The sequence below is a fragment of the Cyprinodon variegatus genome, unplaced genomic scaffold (genome assembly GCF_000732505.1).
Source record: "Cyprinodon variegatus isolate N-32 unplaced genomic scaffold, C_variegatus-1.0 Scaffold309, whole genome shotgun sequence".
In the NCBI taxonomy this organism is placed as follows: Eukaryota; Metazoa; Chordata; class Actinopteri; order Cyprinodontiformes; family Cyprinodontidae; genus Cyprinodon; species Cyprinodon variegatus.
Window position 1 is genome coordinate 401,042 of NW_015150762.1, and position 16,703 is coordinate 417,744.

Sequence of the window (16,703 nt, forward strand, 5' to 3'; positions counted from 1 at the left end):
AAAATGTTCTGGCTCTGAATTCCTCCCATCCTGTTTCTGCGTGCGTTGTATCTAAAGGAAAGAAAGGAGCTATTTAAGGAGTGCCCTCTTTGACTTTTGCCTGAGTGCTGATGACAAGTTGGATATCTTAGATGCATAAAAATGAGATTTTGACATGACTTCAAAAAGAGAAGCATACGGATGAGGTGGACCCTCTGCCAACAGAGAGGCGAGGAAACAGATGGGCTTTTACACAAACAGCACAAACATCAAGAACACTGAGTTAAAGAGCTTGGCAGTCTCACTTGATGAAACAGTGAGGAATGGAGGAGCTTTTAATGAGCATCTCTCCTGTGATGCAGAATGTGAAAAGACAAACTGTTCGCTCTTAAAGGGGAAGTTACAGTTGGTTGGTCCTTACTGGCCCTGCCGGATGGTTCTTCCTCCTGCTTGTTGAGTGGACGGTATTAAGTGGTTTACAGTCTGGATCAGTGAGCCATAAAGGGGGAAAGGTTAGGACAATTTCAAGGGCCACTGACTGACAAGGGCCCCAGAAAATAGAGATTAATTTTAAATCGATACAAAGATATACTATAGAAATATCAAATGTAACCAAATAAATGCAGTTTTTTAAGGTTTAATCTTTCCACTATTGAATCAGAAACTAAATATCCATATTGACCGAACACCCCACCCTGCATGTGCATGAAACGGTTCCTGCTCTATAGCACCTGATTGTGATTTCTAAAGTCAGTGTTACTGATGTTGCCCTATCCGATCACTTTTCTGTTACCTTTGAGGACATCATTTCCAGTGACTCATTTAGCCAAAGGGACATCATAAGTAAACGCATCTTTAAGGAAAATGCCACAGAAACTTTTATTCAAGCTTACTCTGCTACTTCAACCTTGGGGTGCAACTCAGTAGATGAGCTAGTAGATAACTTTCAGTCTAAAGACTTAGACATCATTAGCTGCATTGCTCCAATTAAAGTGAAAGTCTTTTCCGGAAAGAAAAAGTCTCCTTGGAGAAGTGCTCCAGCCTGCTCTGCATACCTAGAACCAGAACTAAACATGGAGAAGCAGCATTTAGTTCCTATGCTCCACTTATCTGGAACAAACTTCCAAAAAACTGTAAAAGTGCGGAAAGCCTGAGTTCCTTTAAATCAAGACTAAAAACACATTTGTTTAGGATTGCCTTCGGCTGTTCTAGTTAAACAGTTTAACTAAAACATGTTTTCTTTATTCCAACTGTTTTTAATACGGTATTCTTTTTTGTTTCTGCATTTTTTATTTTATTTTATTTTATTTTTTCTTACTTGCTTTGATTCTGTTTTATTTTCCTGTATTTTAATCATGTAAAGCACTTTGCATTGTCTTTGTACTGAATTGTGCTATACAAATAAATTTGCCTTGCCTTGCCTAGTGTTTAGTAACAGTTAATAGATGCAACAGGAGTTTAAGAAAAATGCTGATGACCCATTCTGCCAAGAAAAATTATATCAGGTTTTTAGAAAAGGAACAAGATAAAATATGAAACATTAAACAAAGGATGTTTATTTCTTACTCCAAAAGAGGTGGGTAAGTGCTTTATGAATGTTTAGCTTAGCTACCAACTACATTCCAACAACATTTAGGTATTTAGGCAGATATTCAGGTCCCCAGAGGCACTTTAAGCATCCACGAATCAGGTTGCTCCTGATTCGTGGATGCAGCCTGCAGGTGGTGGGCCCACTGAAGGATAGCATTACATCACTAGTTCAGGCTTGGCTTGGCCAGCCTCTACGAGGAGTAACCCAACCCCAGGCACTCACCGGATGCTGCTCTAGTATGTTGTGGTGAGCTGAGCCAAAAGGCAAAGCTTTCGATTTACTGTTTAGTTTATGTTCCTATCCTCACCCATAGTGATGAAATCAGGGTCATGACTAAAGGCAAAAAATCCCAGATAAAAGCAGGTGAAATGAGCTTCCTCTGCACGTGACCTGACACTCTGTAAGAGATAGGGTGAGGATCTGAGAGAGGTTCTCATTAGAGCCACTTCCTCTCCACATTGTATTTCTGTTTCAGATATCCAAGGAGGCAGTCCCTCAAAAATGGTTCCAGGAAGAAAAGGCCCAGGGGACGGACTCTACGTCCCTCAGCTAACCCTGGAACATCTCAGGCTTCTCCTGGACGAGCTGAATGAGTTGTCTGGGGAGAGGGATATCTGGGCACTGTTCCCAAGCAAACCGGTCGTGGATAAAGCAAAAGTTGACAAACACAACCACAATATATTAAACTTGTCCGTGTGCTAACACATAATAACAGATGAGTTGGAGTTAGCAGCAGCCCTGAGCCCCCAGACCAGCATAACTCCTCCTCCTTGTCCCAGAGAAGATCACCAACACTGTGTTTGATATATTTACAGGGAGTATACAGTGATGTCTCCTTCTTGCTTTCTGCCAATATAATAAAGAAGTGGAAGGTTGTTTTTTTATTACTAACAGAAATCCAAAAACACAATTAACTTACACAATGACCATTGTTAAAGTACTCCAAAAAGAACCAGCTGTCTTGGACAGTTGGAAGTGAATAATCTACCTATGCTCTCATGGAAATGATAACAGATAACATTTATAATTCTAATTTAATGCTTCTTTTTGTTTTTGGTTTGAAACTATGGTTTTCCTGTTGTTTTCTGTCGTTATCTTCTTCAAAAACTTTTTTTTAATAGGTTTAGACTATGCTCTTAATATATTTTAATGTATTGAAGTTAAACAAAATGATTAATGTTGTTTGTTATATTTTAATAACTAAATATTCAGGGTTCTTAATTTTGTTCATTTTTCAAAAATGTTAATAACATTCATTAATCTGCCTATTTAAAGTAAAAAATGCATATATAGAAATTGCTTTTTTCCAACGCTTTTTGTGTCTGCTTTTCCTATTGCATAAACAGTTATTTACATAGTGTTTCGCAGAATTTCACTTATAAAATTCACTACAGTCAGTAGTATTGATGTACAAGAAGCAGGAAAGTGTCAAGCCTAAGTTATGTTAGTCTTTTGATTCCAGAGTTCAGTCCTAGAGATGTGCTGACAGTTGCACAGGGTCGACTCCTGGTGACCTTTGCCCTATGTCATAAATAAAAGCCACATAATGTAAAAATAAAAAGAGAATGTGCTGATACTGCAATTGTTTATGTAATTTGTGTTTAACCATTAATAGGCTCATCATTGTTATTTGTACTGCTAATATTTTTCATAAAGATTATTAAAGATAACCACAAAGTTCAAAGCAATCACTAAAACATGTGTTTTGATTTGTTTTCTCAGTTTATCTTCTCCAACACTTTTTTTGCCTGTATTAACATTTAAAGGGCTCTACATTCCTATTTCTAAGCTGAATCTACAGTAGGACTGGCCGTGCTGTTAATTACGGTAATTTGTTTGTTTGTAATTGTTGGAAAACGGCCAACAGAGGGCGCCAGGTTCAAGGAAAGGGTCAAAATAAAATCAGGTTTTGATCTGTAAATCTATCAAAAACCAGTGCAGCTGCTTTTATTTTAAACTAATTAAATTCAGATTAAATTATCTATTTTTGTTCTACAATACTTCTAGTTAAGTTTCATGGGTTGATTAACTAATTTTTCAATAAGCAGAAACATGCTTTTAAAAGGTTGCATGTCAGCAGTCCAAAGTACAGGCATCCTGCAACCTCTAGATGTGTCCCTGGTTCGACACACCTGAAGGAAATGGCCAAATTCCCTCCGCTGTCATCAGTAACATTCTCCAGAGTCCTGCTGATGAGATAATTATTTGATTTGAGCGAGTTTAACACAAAGACTAATCTCTAACTTAGTCCTAGAGGACCAGAGCTTGACACCTATGTCCTAAAGGAATACAACTGTATTCCTGCTCAAAACCATCTTTGCTGATTTAGTCTCAAAGGGATTTAGCCCCAAAGGTTAAAATCCAGTATCTAGAATAACTCCTAGAATGATTCATAATTTCTTCAAGTTACTGCTCATTTTAATTTACATGATTCCTTTATCGATTGTTTCAGCTTTTCTGTTCAAAACATCCCTAAAATATGGTCCTAAGAACATTTTGTAAGCTGGCTGACTTTAAGAAATTTGTCAAAAAGAGAAAAATATATATTTTTTAATTGTCAAAATTATTGTTTCTCCACATTATTATTATCATACTTTAGCCATATCTGCAATGACTCAACACAGTGTGCGGTGTTCCCTTTAAAAGATAATCTTTTTTATCAATTGTTATTTAAATTTGATTTTGACTCAGCTTTGTTTTTGCAAGACACAATATACAAGTTTAAGTTAGAATGTATGCAATGGAATTTAAACTGGTGATGGTAAGTTAATTAGATTACAGAATAAAATATAATCAGTTTTGCAGTTTTACAGTTTTCGAAGTAGTTTTCGAAACACAAACTTTTAGTTGTATGAAAAGGAATGTAAATGTTATAGCTATTATTTAATCACAACGCATAAATCAACTCAAATATTGTATTACATTTTTCTAGCATTTATTTTTCAATTACAGAAAAAAAGTTCAGTTTTGTTTATTTATTTAGAAACAATTTACAGCAAATCTCATCTCATTCTCTCCTTGGAATACAAATTGGTCTATTTTACATCTAGAAATATGAAACACCAATATATTTCAATCATGTATAGATGTATGTTTAAATAACTTGGGCAGAGCTGTAATGCAAACCAATCAAATTCCGCTAATTATAGCAATTGGTTAAACTATTTTTTTCTTACAAAACCCAGCTAATTATACTCAGCTCATTAACTTAAGAGCAATTCCTCATCCTGAGCAAGTTTATGGCATAGTGGGGAAAAAAAGGGACTGACTTTGCTTTTCTCTTTTAACAAAACATTTATGTATCAGAACTTAAATAATTGGTTAATCAACTGCTGTGGTGAAACTCCACTTACACTCCTTTAATTAACTTTGTAATTTGAGCTGCACTGACTGAGCTTAAACAGTTGCATTAATGCCCTGGATTTGTGCAGTAACCTTGTGGTTACCCCACACCCCATCCCACAGAAAGCACTTATAATTTCTCTGTAACAGTCACTCCGACGATGATGGTGTTCTCAAGTCAATATCTTTGAAATGTGAGTGTAGCGTCCTCAATTTTGCAGGCTGTTTTTAATAATTTACCTGATGCGCCCTGAGTGTTTGAGGCAGTGGGAGGCGCAGGCTGCTGTGTCCCTCTGTGGAGTGTTGCAGAGATATGTATGCAGGGCCACAGCCTCCCTACCGGCCTCTCTCTGCTGATTGTTGTTACACACACAGCACTCTCGCGGGTGATGTAATTGGATTCCATGGGTCCCTATTTTACAGTTCATTGCCATGTAATGAAATCAGTTATTTACTTTCATCATAAAATCTGATAGGGGGCAACATCTGTTGGAGTAAAGTTTGACTGAATACTGCATATGAATGCTGATGTTCAGGGGTCTGTGACAGGTTTGAGCTGCAGCATCGTGAGCGGCTCCTTTGTGCACTAAGATCAACACTTTGCTGCACAAGCAGTGCTTTACTAAACATGTAAAAACAGGAGCAACAATTTTTTGTTTAAACTTGAGCAACGCTACTATCAACGGTAAGCGCAATCATTGAGAAGAGTGCTGTGCAGCACAGTGTCTGCTCCACTCTGTGGTCTCATTATATCGCTGCTGCTCTGCTGCTGCTGCTGCTGGAGGACACTGAAGGACACAAACGATTGAATTCAAGTGTTGTATATTCCCTGGAAACCAATCAAGAAAAGCCCCAGAATAATAATCCCTGTCCAGTGTCATGATTCATTTTTATTTTGTTCCATATTTTTCTCCGGCTTTTGAGTCACTCAGGAAGGGTAGTTCCAGCATAAAATCAATGTTCCATTAAAATTTAATGGCCAGGAAGGGCTTAATAGTGGTGGAACAGATGCCTCTGCTTTTGAGAACGCCGGCATCTCAAGAACTCTAACTCAAAGAGATATTGGTGTTGTCAGGCACTCTGATGGTTCCCCTTTTCTGCTGCTTTGAGAACTACAGATATTGGCATTTTTCCGCCTCAGAGTGGGGAAATTGAAATTTAGGAAATTGACGGTGAAGCTCATCCAATCCCTCAAACACTGGCAGAGGAGGTGGCAGCTGATGGCACATTATTGTCAAAGTGTAATTACTCATTTTGTTAATTCTAACTAAAAGCTACATCAATCAGATACCAGACATCTGCAAGTTATTTTGTATTCAGCCCAAAATTCAACACATCAAACCTCAGTGTATCTGTTACATGTTATAGATCAACAAAAACTGTTGGATAACAGGGGGGTGAAAGGAAAATTATGGTTTGGTTTTTTATTTAATTTTTTTTTTAACATAACATTTGGAAATACTACCTATACTTTTAGCACAATTTGTAGAGAGTTGTATTTTTTTGTGATCACAGCTGCCTCTATTCTAAGCTGTCTCTATCAGCTTAGAATATCTGACTGAAGATATTTGCAAATCTGTTTTCCAGTCTTCCCATAGATACTCAAATGACTTTAGATCCTTACTTTGACTGGGCCACTCTAACACACTGAAATGCTTTAATAAAGCTCCGTTACTGCTCTGCCCCTGCTAGAAAGCGAGGCTCCAATTAAGTCTTTTCCAACCGCTTGTATGTTTTCTTTAAGGATTACTGTTTAGATGTCTGTTGAGAATGCCTATCCCCTCGTAAGGAAAACATCCCGATGATGGTGCCACCACTATGGCTACACTACAGGATTGATTGGCTCTGGTTTTTCCTACCTTCATGGAGGCTTAAAATATCAGTTTTAATCTTGTCACCATTCCACAAAAGCCAGATTTTAAAGTGCATAACTTATAGTTGTCTTTTCAAAACATGCACACACCTGAGCTCTGGCTCTCTGCAGCTCCCTCAGAGTCAACATTGAACAATAATTGAAGATTTGGATCTATTCCACGCTCTGTTTTTTGTAAATTGTGGATTAAACCGTAATCTGTGGGATTTTAAAAAATGATGTACTCTGTCACTCGGGCTTCACAAGACCGTTTGTTCTCTGATGTCCAACAAATCTCTGATTCCTTCACAGAACAGCTGTATCTATATTGAGGCTAAGTTACATACAGGCTGACTCTACCAGATAAGTTCTAAATTTCTTGCACTGTCCTACCTTTAGGGGTACCATAGTTAGGGGGCTTAATACAAAAATGTCTATAAAAACACAGACAACAACAACAAAAAAGCAGCTGTTGTTTTGTGTCCACTTTGCAATTATTCCACTTTATGTCTGTCACATAAAATCACAATAAAAACATAACATTTTCTGTTCGCAAGGTATAAAAATGCTAAAATGTTTATGTAATGTTTGTGCTAGACGCTTTATTTTATTATGAATATACAAATAATTTTTTTTATGTCTGTTATAATCAAATAAGAGCATTTAAAAAAATACAAGTGGACTTTCTGGTTCCTTGTGCTATTGTTTTTATTAATGTTATCATTGCTATTGTGGTCATCATTATTAATTGTAGCAGAACAAGATAAATGAAAACACCCCTCAGCAATCATGGCTTAAGTTTCTTCATACTGGAACGGAGAGAAAGAGGGAAAGCTAAGGAGAGTGAGAGAGAGAATGAGAAAGAAGGTGGAAAATCTTAATCAGTTTTTTTTCTTTGAGGACCATATGGATGGTTTCAAGCAGCCAACCATATGTTGAAGGCTTTTGTCATGGAAATCATACTTTTTGGCACTTTTTCATTGCGCAGCCAAGCCGGGCACATAAATTGAAAGAAAAGAAGAAAAGAAAGAAAAATCATACCCAACATGATCAGATCTTTGAGAAAACACAGAGTTGAAAGTTGTTGTTCTAACTTATTACAGATATCTTCTTAATCAAGACGCTCCCTGATTCACATGGCCAACCAGACTGCAATTGGTACCTGCATTTGTCTTTTTTTTTTTAATAGAAAAAAAAAGACATGGATAGAAAAAAGAGCATTTAAATGTCTACATGCATTGTGATATTATTGCTGTGATATATTTACACATGTATTTACAAAATCAAAGAGGAACAATGTTTCCCTACATCTAAATGTGTTATTTTGCTATCAAGTTCTGCCCCTTCTCTGGAAGCGGTCTTAATACTGCCAGGTTTAGAAGCAAGCCAGCATTTACATTTGAGGTTTTTAATACGCTCAGTGCATGTATTTGTCTTTTCAATACACAACCCTCACATTTTGGTGATGCCTTATTGTTCTCTCACATGTTAAATAAAATAAAAAAAAATAGATTTCAGAAGCAATCTTTTTTTGCCAGCGATTTTCCAGATTGTGTGTCCGACACGTTGATTATTAGACAGGTGGTTTGGATGCTCTCATGCAGGGATTCAGCTGTAGCACTACATAGGATGATGGTGAAGCAGAAAGAAGAGGATGAACAAATAGAACAGAAGCTCCTCTTTGCTCTCCTTTCTCCTCCTCAGCTTAGCTTTTTTTTTTCTCTCTCTTTTTTTCAAAGCGAGCTCAGCATTGCTGCAATAGTGCCATCCATTTGGAATATGCAAATAGCTGACAGTGCATTTGCCTGCTGGTGCTTGACCTTCCCCTTGGAGGTCGCTCACCGACTCAATTACGCTCCCTATCTGCAGTCTGTCTACAAACACCTGTTATCCTCCCACACTCCACCACCCTCCGCCAATCCTACTTCAGCACATCTAATGCGCGGCGCGTCTGTTCAGAGGCAGTTGGGACAGGGTGAGGACGGCTGCTGGGTAAGGGAGGGATGCAGGAAAATATAAAGCTGCGGGTTTGGAAGTTCAATGCTGCGTGTCATTTTATTACAGCTATTGAGAAAAAAAATCTTCCTTCACTCAGAAAGTTAATGCCAAGATTATTTTATAATTGCTGCTAAAGAGCACACATAAACATCCTTTTGCTATCTCAGGAGGAGTTCAAATCGTTACATGCCTCATGGTGTGTTTTAAAACTTTATTATCACTCTCACCTAATGAAAATTAGTGTCTTGTTGTGGTTTTAATGTGGAATGAAAAATTATTAGGTTAACAAATATCAGCCCCGTGTCAGTTTTGAAGTAATGGCCTGCTGATCTTGGCGTTATTATTGCTTCAACTTTAGCACACCGAGACTTTTTTATTTTTCTGATTTCCGCGATGCACATTAGCGTAGATCACTTCTGAGAACTGGTAGTTGCCTGAGATTGAAAGACAAAAAAAAAGAGGCCAAAAATCTCCCTCTTTGAGAAGTTGGAGTGCTTTTGGTAAACACAATCAGTATTTTTGTGTCATCGTTTTCTCTTTATTGCCCTATGTTAAACAAAAACAGAACAGCTGGGATTGTTTTTCCATGTCATTGCTTTTTTTCCAGTCTTGTTATTGCCACAAAGCCTAAAAACTAAGTCTGCATTCATTCATTGGAAGTCCTCTAGCACTGGTACTGTACATTGTTCCTCTTTAAAACTAAGTCCCATGGACTCTCTACAGTTTTCATGCATATAAACATTTTCTTTGAAGATCAGCAGCATCTTACAAGGACAATGGATGTTGGTCTTTTCAAATAACAACCCATAAATAAATACATGATAAATAAGTATTCAATAAATAAGCGAAAATAGGATAAATAAATAAATAAATAAGTAAATAAATAAATAGACAAACAGGAGGACAAATAAAGTATTTACATGATAAATAGATGGTATGCATCTACCAAACCATGGGAGTAGCTTTGAGCGACATATAAAAACAGACAAACACAAAAATGTGTCACTTTGTAACTGAGGGTGTGCGAGTCCGTACGTTCACTCTGAGGTAATACTGGTGGAGGGGGTGAGCACCTCAAATACGGGGTCGAGATTACTCATTAAGACTGGACGAGGCACCAAGAAGGCAGCGGGGTTTACGCCAGCCATCATGGTGAAGGAAGAACGATAAGAGTTTTAATTGCTATAGATGAGTGAACTGCTCATGGCACTTATTAAAACATTTGGTCTGGCTTTCAGTTTTTTTTTTTTTTTTGTCCAAGTCTGTGCATCAAGGTGAGACTATGAATCTGATCAGATGGTGGGAGTAATTGTACCTGCTCAACAGGACAACATTTCAAAATCACTGTTCCTGCAGAATTGATCTGAATGATGTATGATTTTTTTTTTTTTTATAGCTTATTTAAGACGAGCTCTGTTTGATGTACCCACAGTTACAAAGAAGCTTTTGATCAACAAGAGATAAAAAGCACAAAAAAATAAATTTAGAAAAATTAAATAGAAAAATAACATCCGTTGAATTGAAAGGTTGGTGTGGAAAAAAGGAGGGTTTGTCTTTTTTTTTACCTTTTAAAATGATCTCCCTTTTTTTTTTTGCAAATACTGTCATAGTTCACATTTTTGTAAAAAGTTTATGTTGGCAGTTGCAAAAGAATTCAATTCTTAGCAAATAAAAAGCAGCATAAAAATACAAGAGGTCATTTTGTCTCTAAAAAACAAAATAACGCTGTTAGTCCTTTTTTATGTTTTTTTTTTGTTTGTTTTTTGTTACTATTTCCTATAAAATATCAGGAATCTAAATATTATTACTATTGATATCAATATTATTATAGTCATTGATAAAAATTCACATGCCAGGCCTCATATATAATTGTGTTGTAAGAGTGGGTGTGCATTCATGTATGTGTCTCAGTGCGTGGGTGCGTGTTTGCGTGTGTGTGTCTCCATGTCCCCACATTGGCGTGAGCACATGTTGCTGAGTTGTGTACAACTACCATCTACAGTCTCTATTTGGGGGAAGGTTGATTGATTGTATGTTTCTGTGGACGATTAGCTACTGTGCAGGGAAAAAAAATCCAGCATCTTTTGAAATTGTCTTTGCCATAATCAGTTATCAGAGTTTCTTCACGTAATCTCAGTGAAAATATTGCTTTCTAAAAAAAGGGAAGAAAAAAGGCATGGAGGGTAGAGTGAACAGGGTTATTGGTTGTGAACCTTCAACAGGGGTTCAGAAATTCTGCTTCTGTCGTGGTTAGTTTTCTGATCCAGAATCGTCTTCGTCTGCGGAGCCCTTGAAGCAAGCTGACTCATAGTGCTTGTTCAGGTAGGACTTGAGAGCAAAGGTCTTATTGCAGCGCTTGCATCTGTAGTGCTTGAAGGCAGAGTGTGTTTGCATGTGGGCGCGGAGGTTTGAACGGTCAGCAAAGGCTTTGCCACAGTGGGCGCAGGCGAAGGGCTTCTCCCCCGTGTGTGAGCGCATGTGACCCTGCAGCAGCCAGGGCCGGCTGAAGGCCTTGCTGCACACTTCGCACTTGTGCTTGAGGTCGTGGGTGAGGATGTGCATTGCCAAAGCCGGCATGGACACGTACACTTTGTTGCAGGTGGGACACTTGCGGGCCATCTTGCTGTCCAGGCTGCGGTGCGTCTGCTTGTGTCTGCTGAGGTTGGAGGAAGTGGCGTAGGTCTTTCCGCACTCGTTGCAGGTGTGGCGAGGAACGCCGGCTCCCCTCTCCTGAACCCCACCGTTGGCGCTGCTGCTTCTCGAGCTAGACCCGCGAGCCTCGCCCTCTCCCTTTCGCCTGGAGCGCCCGTCGGAGATGAAGAAGGCATCCATGGTGTAACCCTCGGCCAGAGCCTCCGATTCACCAGTGTAGAAGCCACTCGCCGTCATGCCGGACTGGGGGCTGTCGGGATGTTTCAAGTCTGGGTCACAGTACTCCCCACCGCTGCTCACCTGGGTGTACAGGGGATCCGACACCGGCGAAGCAAGCTTATGCTCCATCTTCTTCTCCCCCTGGTATACAGATGGTGTGATGTAATCCTGGATGTATCCTGAGTAAGAGACACACAAAGACAGTTGGCCAGAGCTTGTGATGGATGAACACAATGGGACATTATTTAGCTGCACCAAGGATTATTCCTTATCTTTAAATAACATTCAAAATGGCTGGACATTTTTCTTATTCATGCATAAAATAGTGCAGCACCACCCCTCCCCCACTTGTTGCTTCCTACTGCCAGCCAGTATGTAGTTGATATGAGCAGTGAATGTGTAGAAAAAATGAGGTCCAGTCATCTCTTGACACGGTAACGCTGTTTTTAAAACAAAAACTTTGGAAGCTATTCATTTTTCAAATACTTTAAAACATTTAAATGTTGATACTTTCCTCATTTGTATTAAACTGTGAGAGTCTCATAATGGCTGAACTGTCAGTGAACATTTGACTAAGCATCTTCCTTAAGAGTCAGCACAGCTATGCCAAACAGAATAATGTTTCAGTGCTGAGTTTGTCTAGTTTCCATATAAATATTTTAAATTTTTTTTTTATTAGGTTCCCTGATTTAGCATAGCAGAGTCATTAAAGTTTTTCAGTCAACAGATGATTGCATTAAGTTGCTAATTTTGCATCAATGCTAAATATAGTTTGGATCTTGTTTATTCGTCTGCATATAGCGTATTGAACTTCTGCTTCTCTAACAAACAGAGCTTAAGATGATGAAGCTAGCCGCAGCACACTGTGAGAGATTTATGTTTTTCCTCCGTTTTACCTCTGAGGAAGCTTGGTGACAGAGCAGCTGAAAGCCTTGCTGGCAGCTAAATGAACCCTAACAGAGGTTGATAGATGCTAAAGTGGCATGTAAGCTCAATACAAACTAAATGCATTTCATCTTCTGGGTTGATATATTTTAAAGTGCAAATTTAAAATGTAGTGAATTTCTTTTCCTGAGACAAATAGTGCATAACTGCAGAAAAAAAGGCATTCCTAAGCGTTGTGTGCAGCAAGCAGTGGAAATTAGGTATTGACTGTTTTTTAATGAAATTCAAAGTTTTGAACTGATCAATAACCTATCATCTGTAAAATAGTGCAGCTGTTGAAAGAGTCCAATGCTGGAGAAGATAATGTGTGGAACAGATCAAGTATCATGGAGACGCTATAAGAGTCTATTGAATAGAGTTTGCAGGAGCACTGATAATGTGAGACATGGCATCAGAAACCGTGTTTCCAAAGATGCTCACCTGTCTGCAGCGAGCATGCCGAAGTGCTTTCAAGAAACAAGCCATTAAGAAATCAGTTTAAGTGCTCTCTTACTACTGCTTCTCCATTCCCAAGGGTTTGGGTTCACACAGCCTCTTTGTCAAAGACATGACCGTGACACCCGGGGACAAGGAAACTACAGGCCTGTGCACGCGGCATTATGCTGCACTGCATGGCTTCACGGGTTTAAACAGCACAGATGGTGTTTGTCTGTGAGACAGCGTCACTTTCTTTTTCTAAAACCAAACAAATGAATTTGTTTGTTGGTTTCACTCTTAAAGCTGCTGTTAAATGCATAAATGCTGCTGCTGCACAGCAATGAGAAACCAAATCCACCTGTTTTACAGCCACATTATCAGCAAACATGAAGTGTGTTTGCATTGCATTTTTTTTGGTTATTTTATTTTGATATTCTCTCCAACAAAAACAGACGTGCCATATCACTGTACGCAGACGTGTTTACCGTGTTGCAATTACTCAAGGTCAAACACGGAGCTCACCATTTAGGACTGGTGCTGTATCAGCCTTTACAGCTCATAGACTCATTTCTGTAATGCAAAGCAAGCATGTAATTAATGGACCCTCTCAGCCTCCCCTCTTTGTTGTTCGACAGACACTCAAGTCAAATGTCTCCACAATGGGGGGAAAGAATATCTCCCAGAACAGCAGAAGTGCTGACGTTAGGTGTTTCGGCTGCGCTGGAAATCCTTTATTTCATCTCCCCTTTTTTTTTTGTCTCTGTGTAAAATAGTAATTCTTTCTTTCAGATGAAAAGGTTTTGTTCTCATCCCCTTTAAATAAAACATGCTTATCTTTCACGATTTTGAACAATAGAATGAAGAACAATAGAGTGAGTAAAACTGTACAAATTAAATTTTAAATATAAGCAAAAAAAATACAGCAACAGGAATAATAAAAGGCATTCAGCACAAGCAAAAAAATATGATTTTAAGGAAATATAATTATTCAGGTGCTCAATTTCTAAACTCTTAAATGTTGAGTAAATGCTTATTTGGATTTTTTTTTTTCTGATCTGTTAATTTTTTTTTGCAAAAAAATAAAAACATAGTGTGATCTTCCTTCTTAAAACCCCCCCTTACTTTTGAAATGGCTGAATAACAGGTGGGCATCATCAACAGGGCTTAGCTGTGCGCTGTGATTTCTCTCCTGTTAAAATATTTCAGTGAATCACAACAAAGGCTCTCATATGGCCCACCAAACATGGTCACAAAATGGAAGCAACGAGCCTAAAGCGGGCTGTGAAAGTGAAGGTCGCCCCGTCAGCTCTGACCGGAAGCTTAGCGTGGCCGGTCAGAGTGTTGACCACAGCGCAGTTATCTGCCTTTTCCCCGTGTTTACTGTACAACCTCCGTCACGTGATCTGCCTCATTGCTGCCCTGAGCATTTTTGTCTCCTTATTCTGCCTCTTTTCAGCGTTCAGCTCCCCACCTCCCTCACTGCTTCACTGTACAGTGTGTTGATGTCTCTTGTGACGGCAATAGGCCTGCACGGTTGAAACTCTAACCCCTGCTAGTTTTCAAATGCCCGGAAGGAAGAGAAAGATGTAGCGGAGCTATGGGGGTGGGGAGACTGTGTGCATGCTCCATTTGGATGGGAAGAGGGGGGCAAGGGAGGATCGGACCATGATGGGAACTCAAGGACAATAACAGCTAAGGACAAATATATCATCCGATACTCATTGCTCAGGTTCTTGAATTTTCTACTGCACATCATGACCAGATATGTTCACCCTGCATGTGTTTGTGGTCCACAGGGGTTTTGCAGTTATACAAATGCGTATCCAAGCTCTCCTGATTAGACACATGTTTGCTTCCCTATTTACATAAACTAATCCGTGGCTGTGACCTGAATTGTGTCTGTCCTTTGCCAGAGTCAAAAAACAAAAGTCTGCGATGGGGGTGGGGTGCCTCGGAAGCGGATTATTTTGGATGTGGGTGCGCAAAATCAGCTGGATGCATGTAACGTGTCACATTAATTTACACAGTTTCAGCATATATATTAGCTGACTCAAACAAAAAAAAAATCCCACCCAACAGATAGAAGGAGGACACCGTCTGTGTGGAAATGTGAGGCATGCTGAAATCAGTGCCAGAGCTGTTTACAGGACATCTTTCACTAGAGCGGCTCAGACTGGAGGCATGTTAGAACTCACCATTCTCACTGAGACGAACCCCGAGACTGGTCACCGAGTCTGTGATGGAGCGGGCAAAAGTGAACGAGTCGTCCAGGTGGTGATGATGGTTGGAGTTGGCCACATTGGACGAAGAGAAATCATCAAGCTTGATCTTCTTCACCAAAAAAGAGCGGGGCATGTTTCAGTGGATGAAAACACGGGACTGAGAGAAACGCATGAGAGAAAATAGAAGAACCTCTGAGGACGCAAACAAGCAGAGCTGGTTGACGGTAATCCTTGTGGTTGGTGTGGTCAAAAAAACATATGATAAGAAAGCAAAAAAAGATGAAAACCAGTGGAGAACAAGGCTGATGACAATGCTGGCTTGATACTCTTTGGTTCCCTCAGCTTCCCCCAGAAAAAATAAAAAAATAAAAAATAAAAGCGATCCTGTTCAGCACTGGATAGCTCCTGTGATGCAGCAGGCTTAAGAGACCAGTGAGGAAGAGAAGAGATGGAGACAGACAGAGAGAGGAGGGAGAGAGCGCAAGAGAAAGAGAGAGAGAGACTGTCAGACTAGCTGAGATCAGCAATCACGCCAGCCTTTATATGGGGCACAGGCAGAGGAAGATCAGGTGGTGCTGCGAAATGGAGCTGCTTAGCTTTAATCCATCAAATGTCCCTGGGGACACACATCAAATTACTACTGAACCGTCTGTGCATTCGCACACAGACAGAGGAGAAAGAACACAGCCAGACCCCCTCTGCCCCCCTGCTGCTCCCCCTCCTCCTCCCTTCCCCTCCTCCTTTCACCCCGCTTATGCTCCATGCTCAGAGGAGGAGTAAAAGAGATGGGCAGACAATGGAGATGTGGATGAGAGCACACTCGGTGTCCTGTCCCCCATTGTCTTCAGATGAAGTGGCACAGTTTATGTTTGTCTTGCACCGGCTCTGCCTCCCTCAAGTCATCTCTGTTTCCTCAAATAGCCTCAGATCTTTCCTTCCTGTGGTCGCACTGCACTGCTCTCACAAGCCAACAGCAGGCACTAAGTCCAGGAAAGATCAGCAGAGTGTTTGGGAGTGCTGCTCCTTTTCTTTCGAAGTTGAACTGGATTCCAGCACCGCTGATGAGCCAAGCACAGGGAAGGAGAATTGCTCAGCTCAGCGCTGCTGTCTCCCTTCCCATTACTGCTGCACAGATGTGTGTCCTGCCATGCATGGCAGTGAATTATCTGATTAATTAATTACATCTTTTTTGATTAGGGTGAAATCCAGAATTAGATCTGTGCTCGCTAAATTGGCCACATATCTCTCGGTATGTATTTGTGTAAATTAATTTAAATGTATTTTCTGCTCCTCAGATAGTGTCTCTTTTTCTATACTCACAAAAAGCTGTTACATGATATTATGATTTATACATATTTATATAAATATAAATCCACATTTATACTCTGATATGATATTGTACTTTATATGTATAAATACAGATTTAATAAACACTGAGCAACACATAGCGGTTGGTATTTCCAATAACTTTGGTAATTATGGCTGA

At 39.5% G+C, this 16,703-nt stretch overlaps 1 protein-coding gene across 1 annotated transcript; it reads right to left on the bottom strand.

The window, feature by feature from the left end:
* Positions 1-8,204: 8,204 nt before the first annotated feature.
* scrt2 (scratch family zinc finger 2) lies at positions 8,205-15,823 on the bottom strand. Its single transcript, XM_015384282.1, has 2 exons — positions 15,191-15,823; positions 8,205-11,812 (listed from the first exon to the last, which is right to left on the bottom strand). Exons 1-2 carry the CDS (start codon positions 15,348-15,350, stop codon positions 11,013-11,015), a joined length of 960 nt encoding a protein of 319 aa, XP_015239768.1. The 5' UTR covers positions 15,351-15,823; the 3' UTR covers positions 8,205-11,012.
* Between the last annotated feature and the right edge of the window lie 880 nt (positions 15,824-16,703).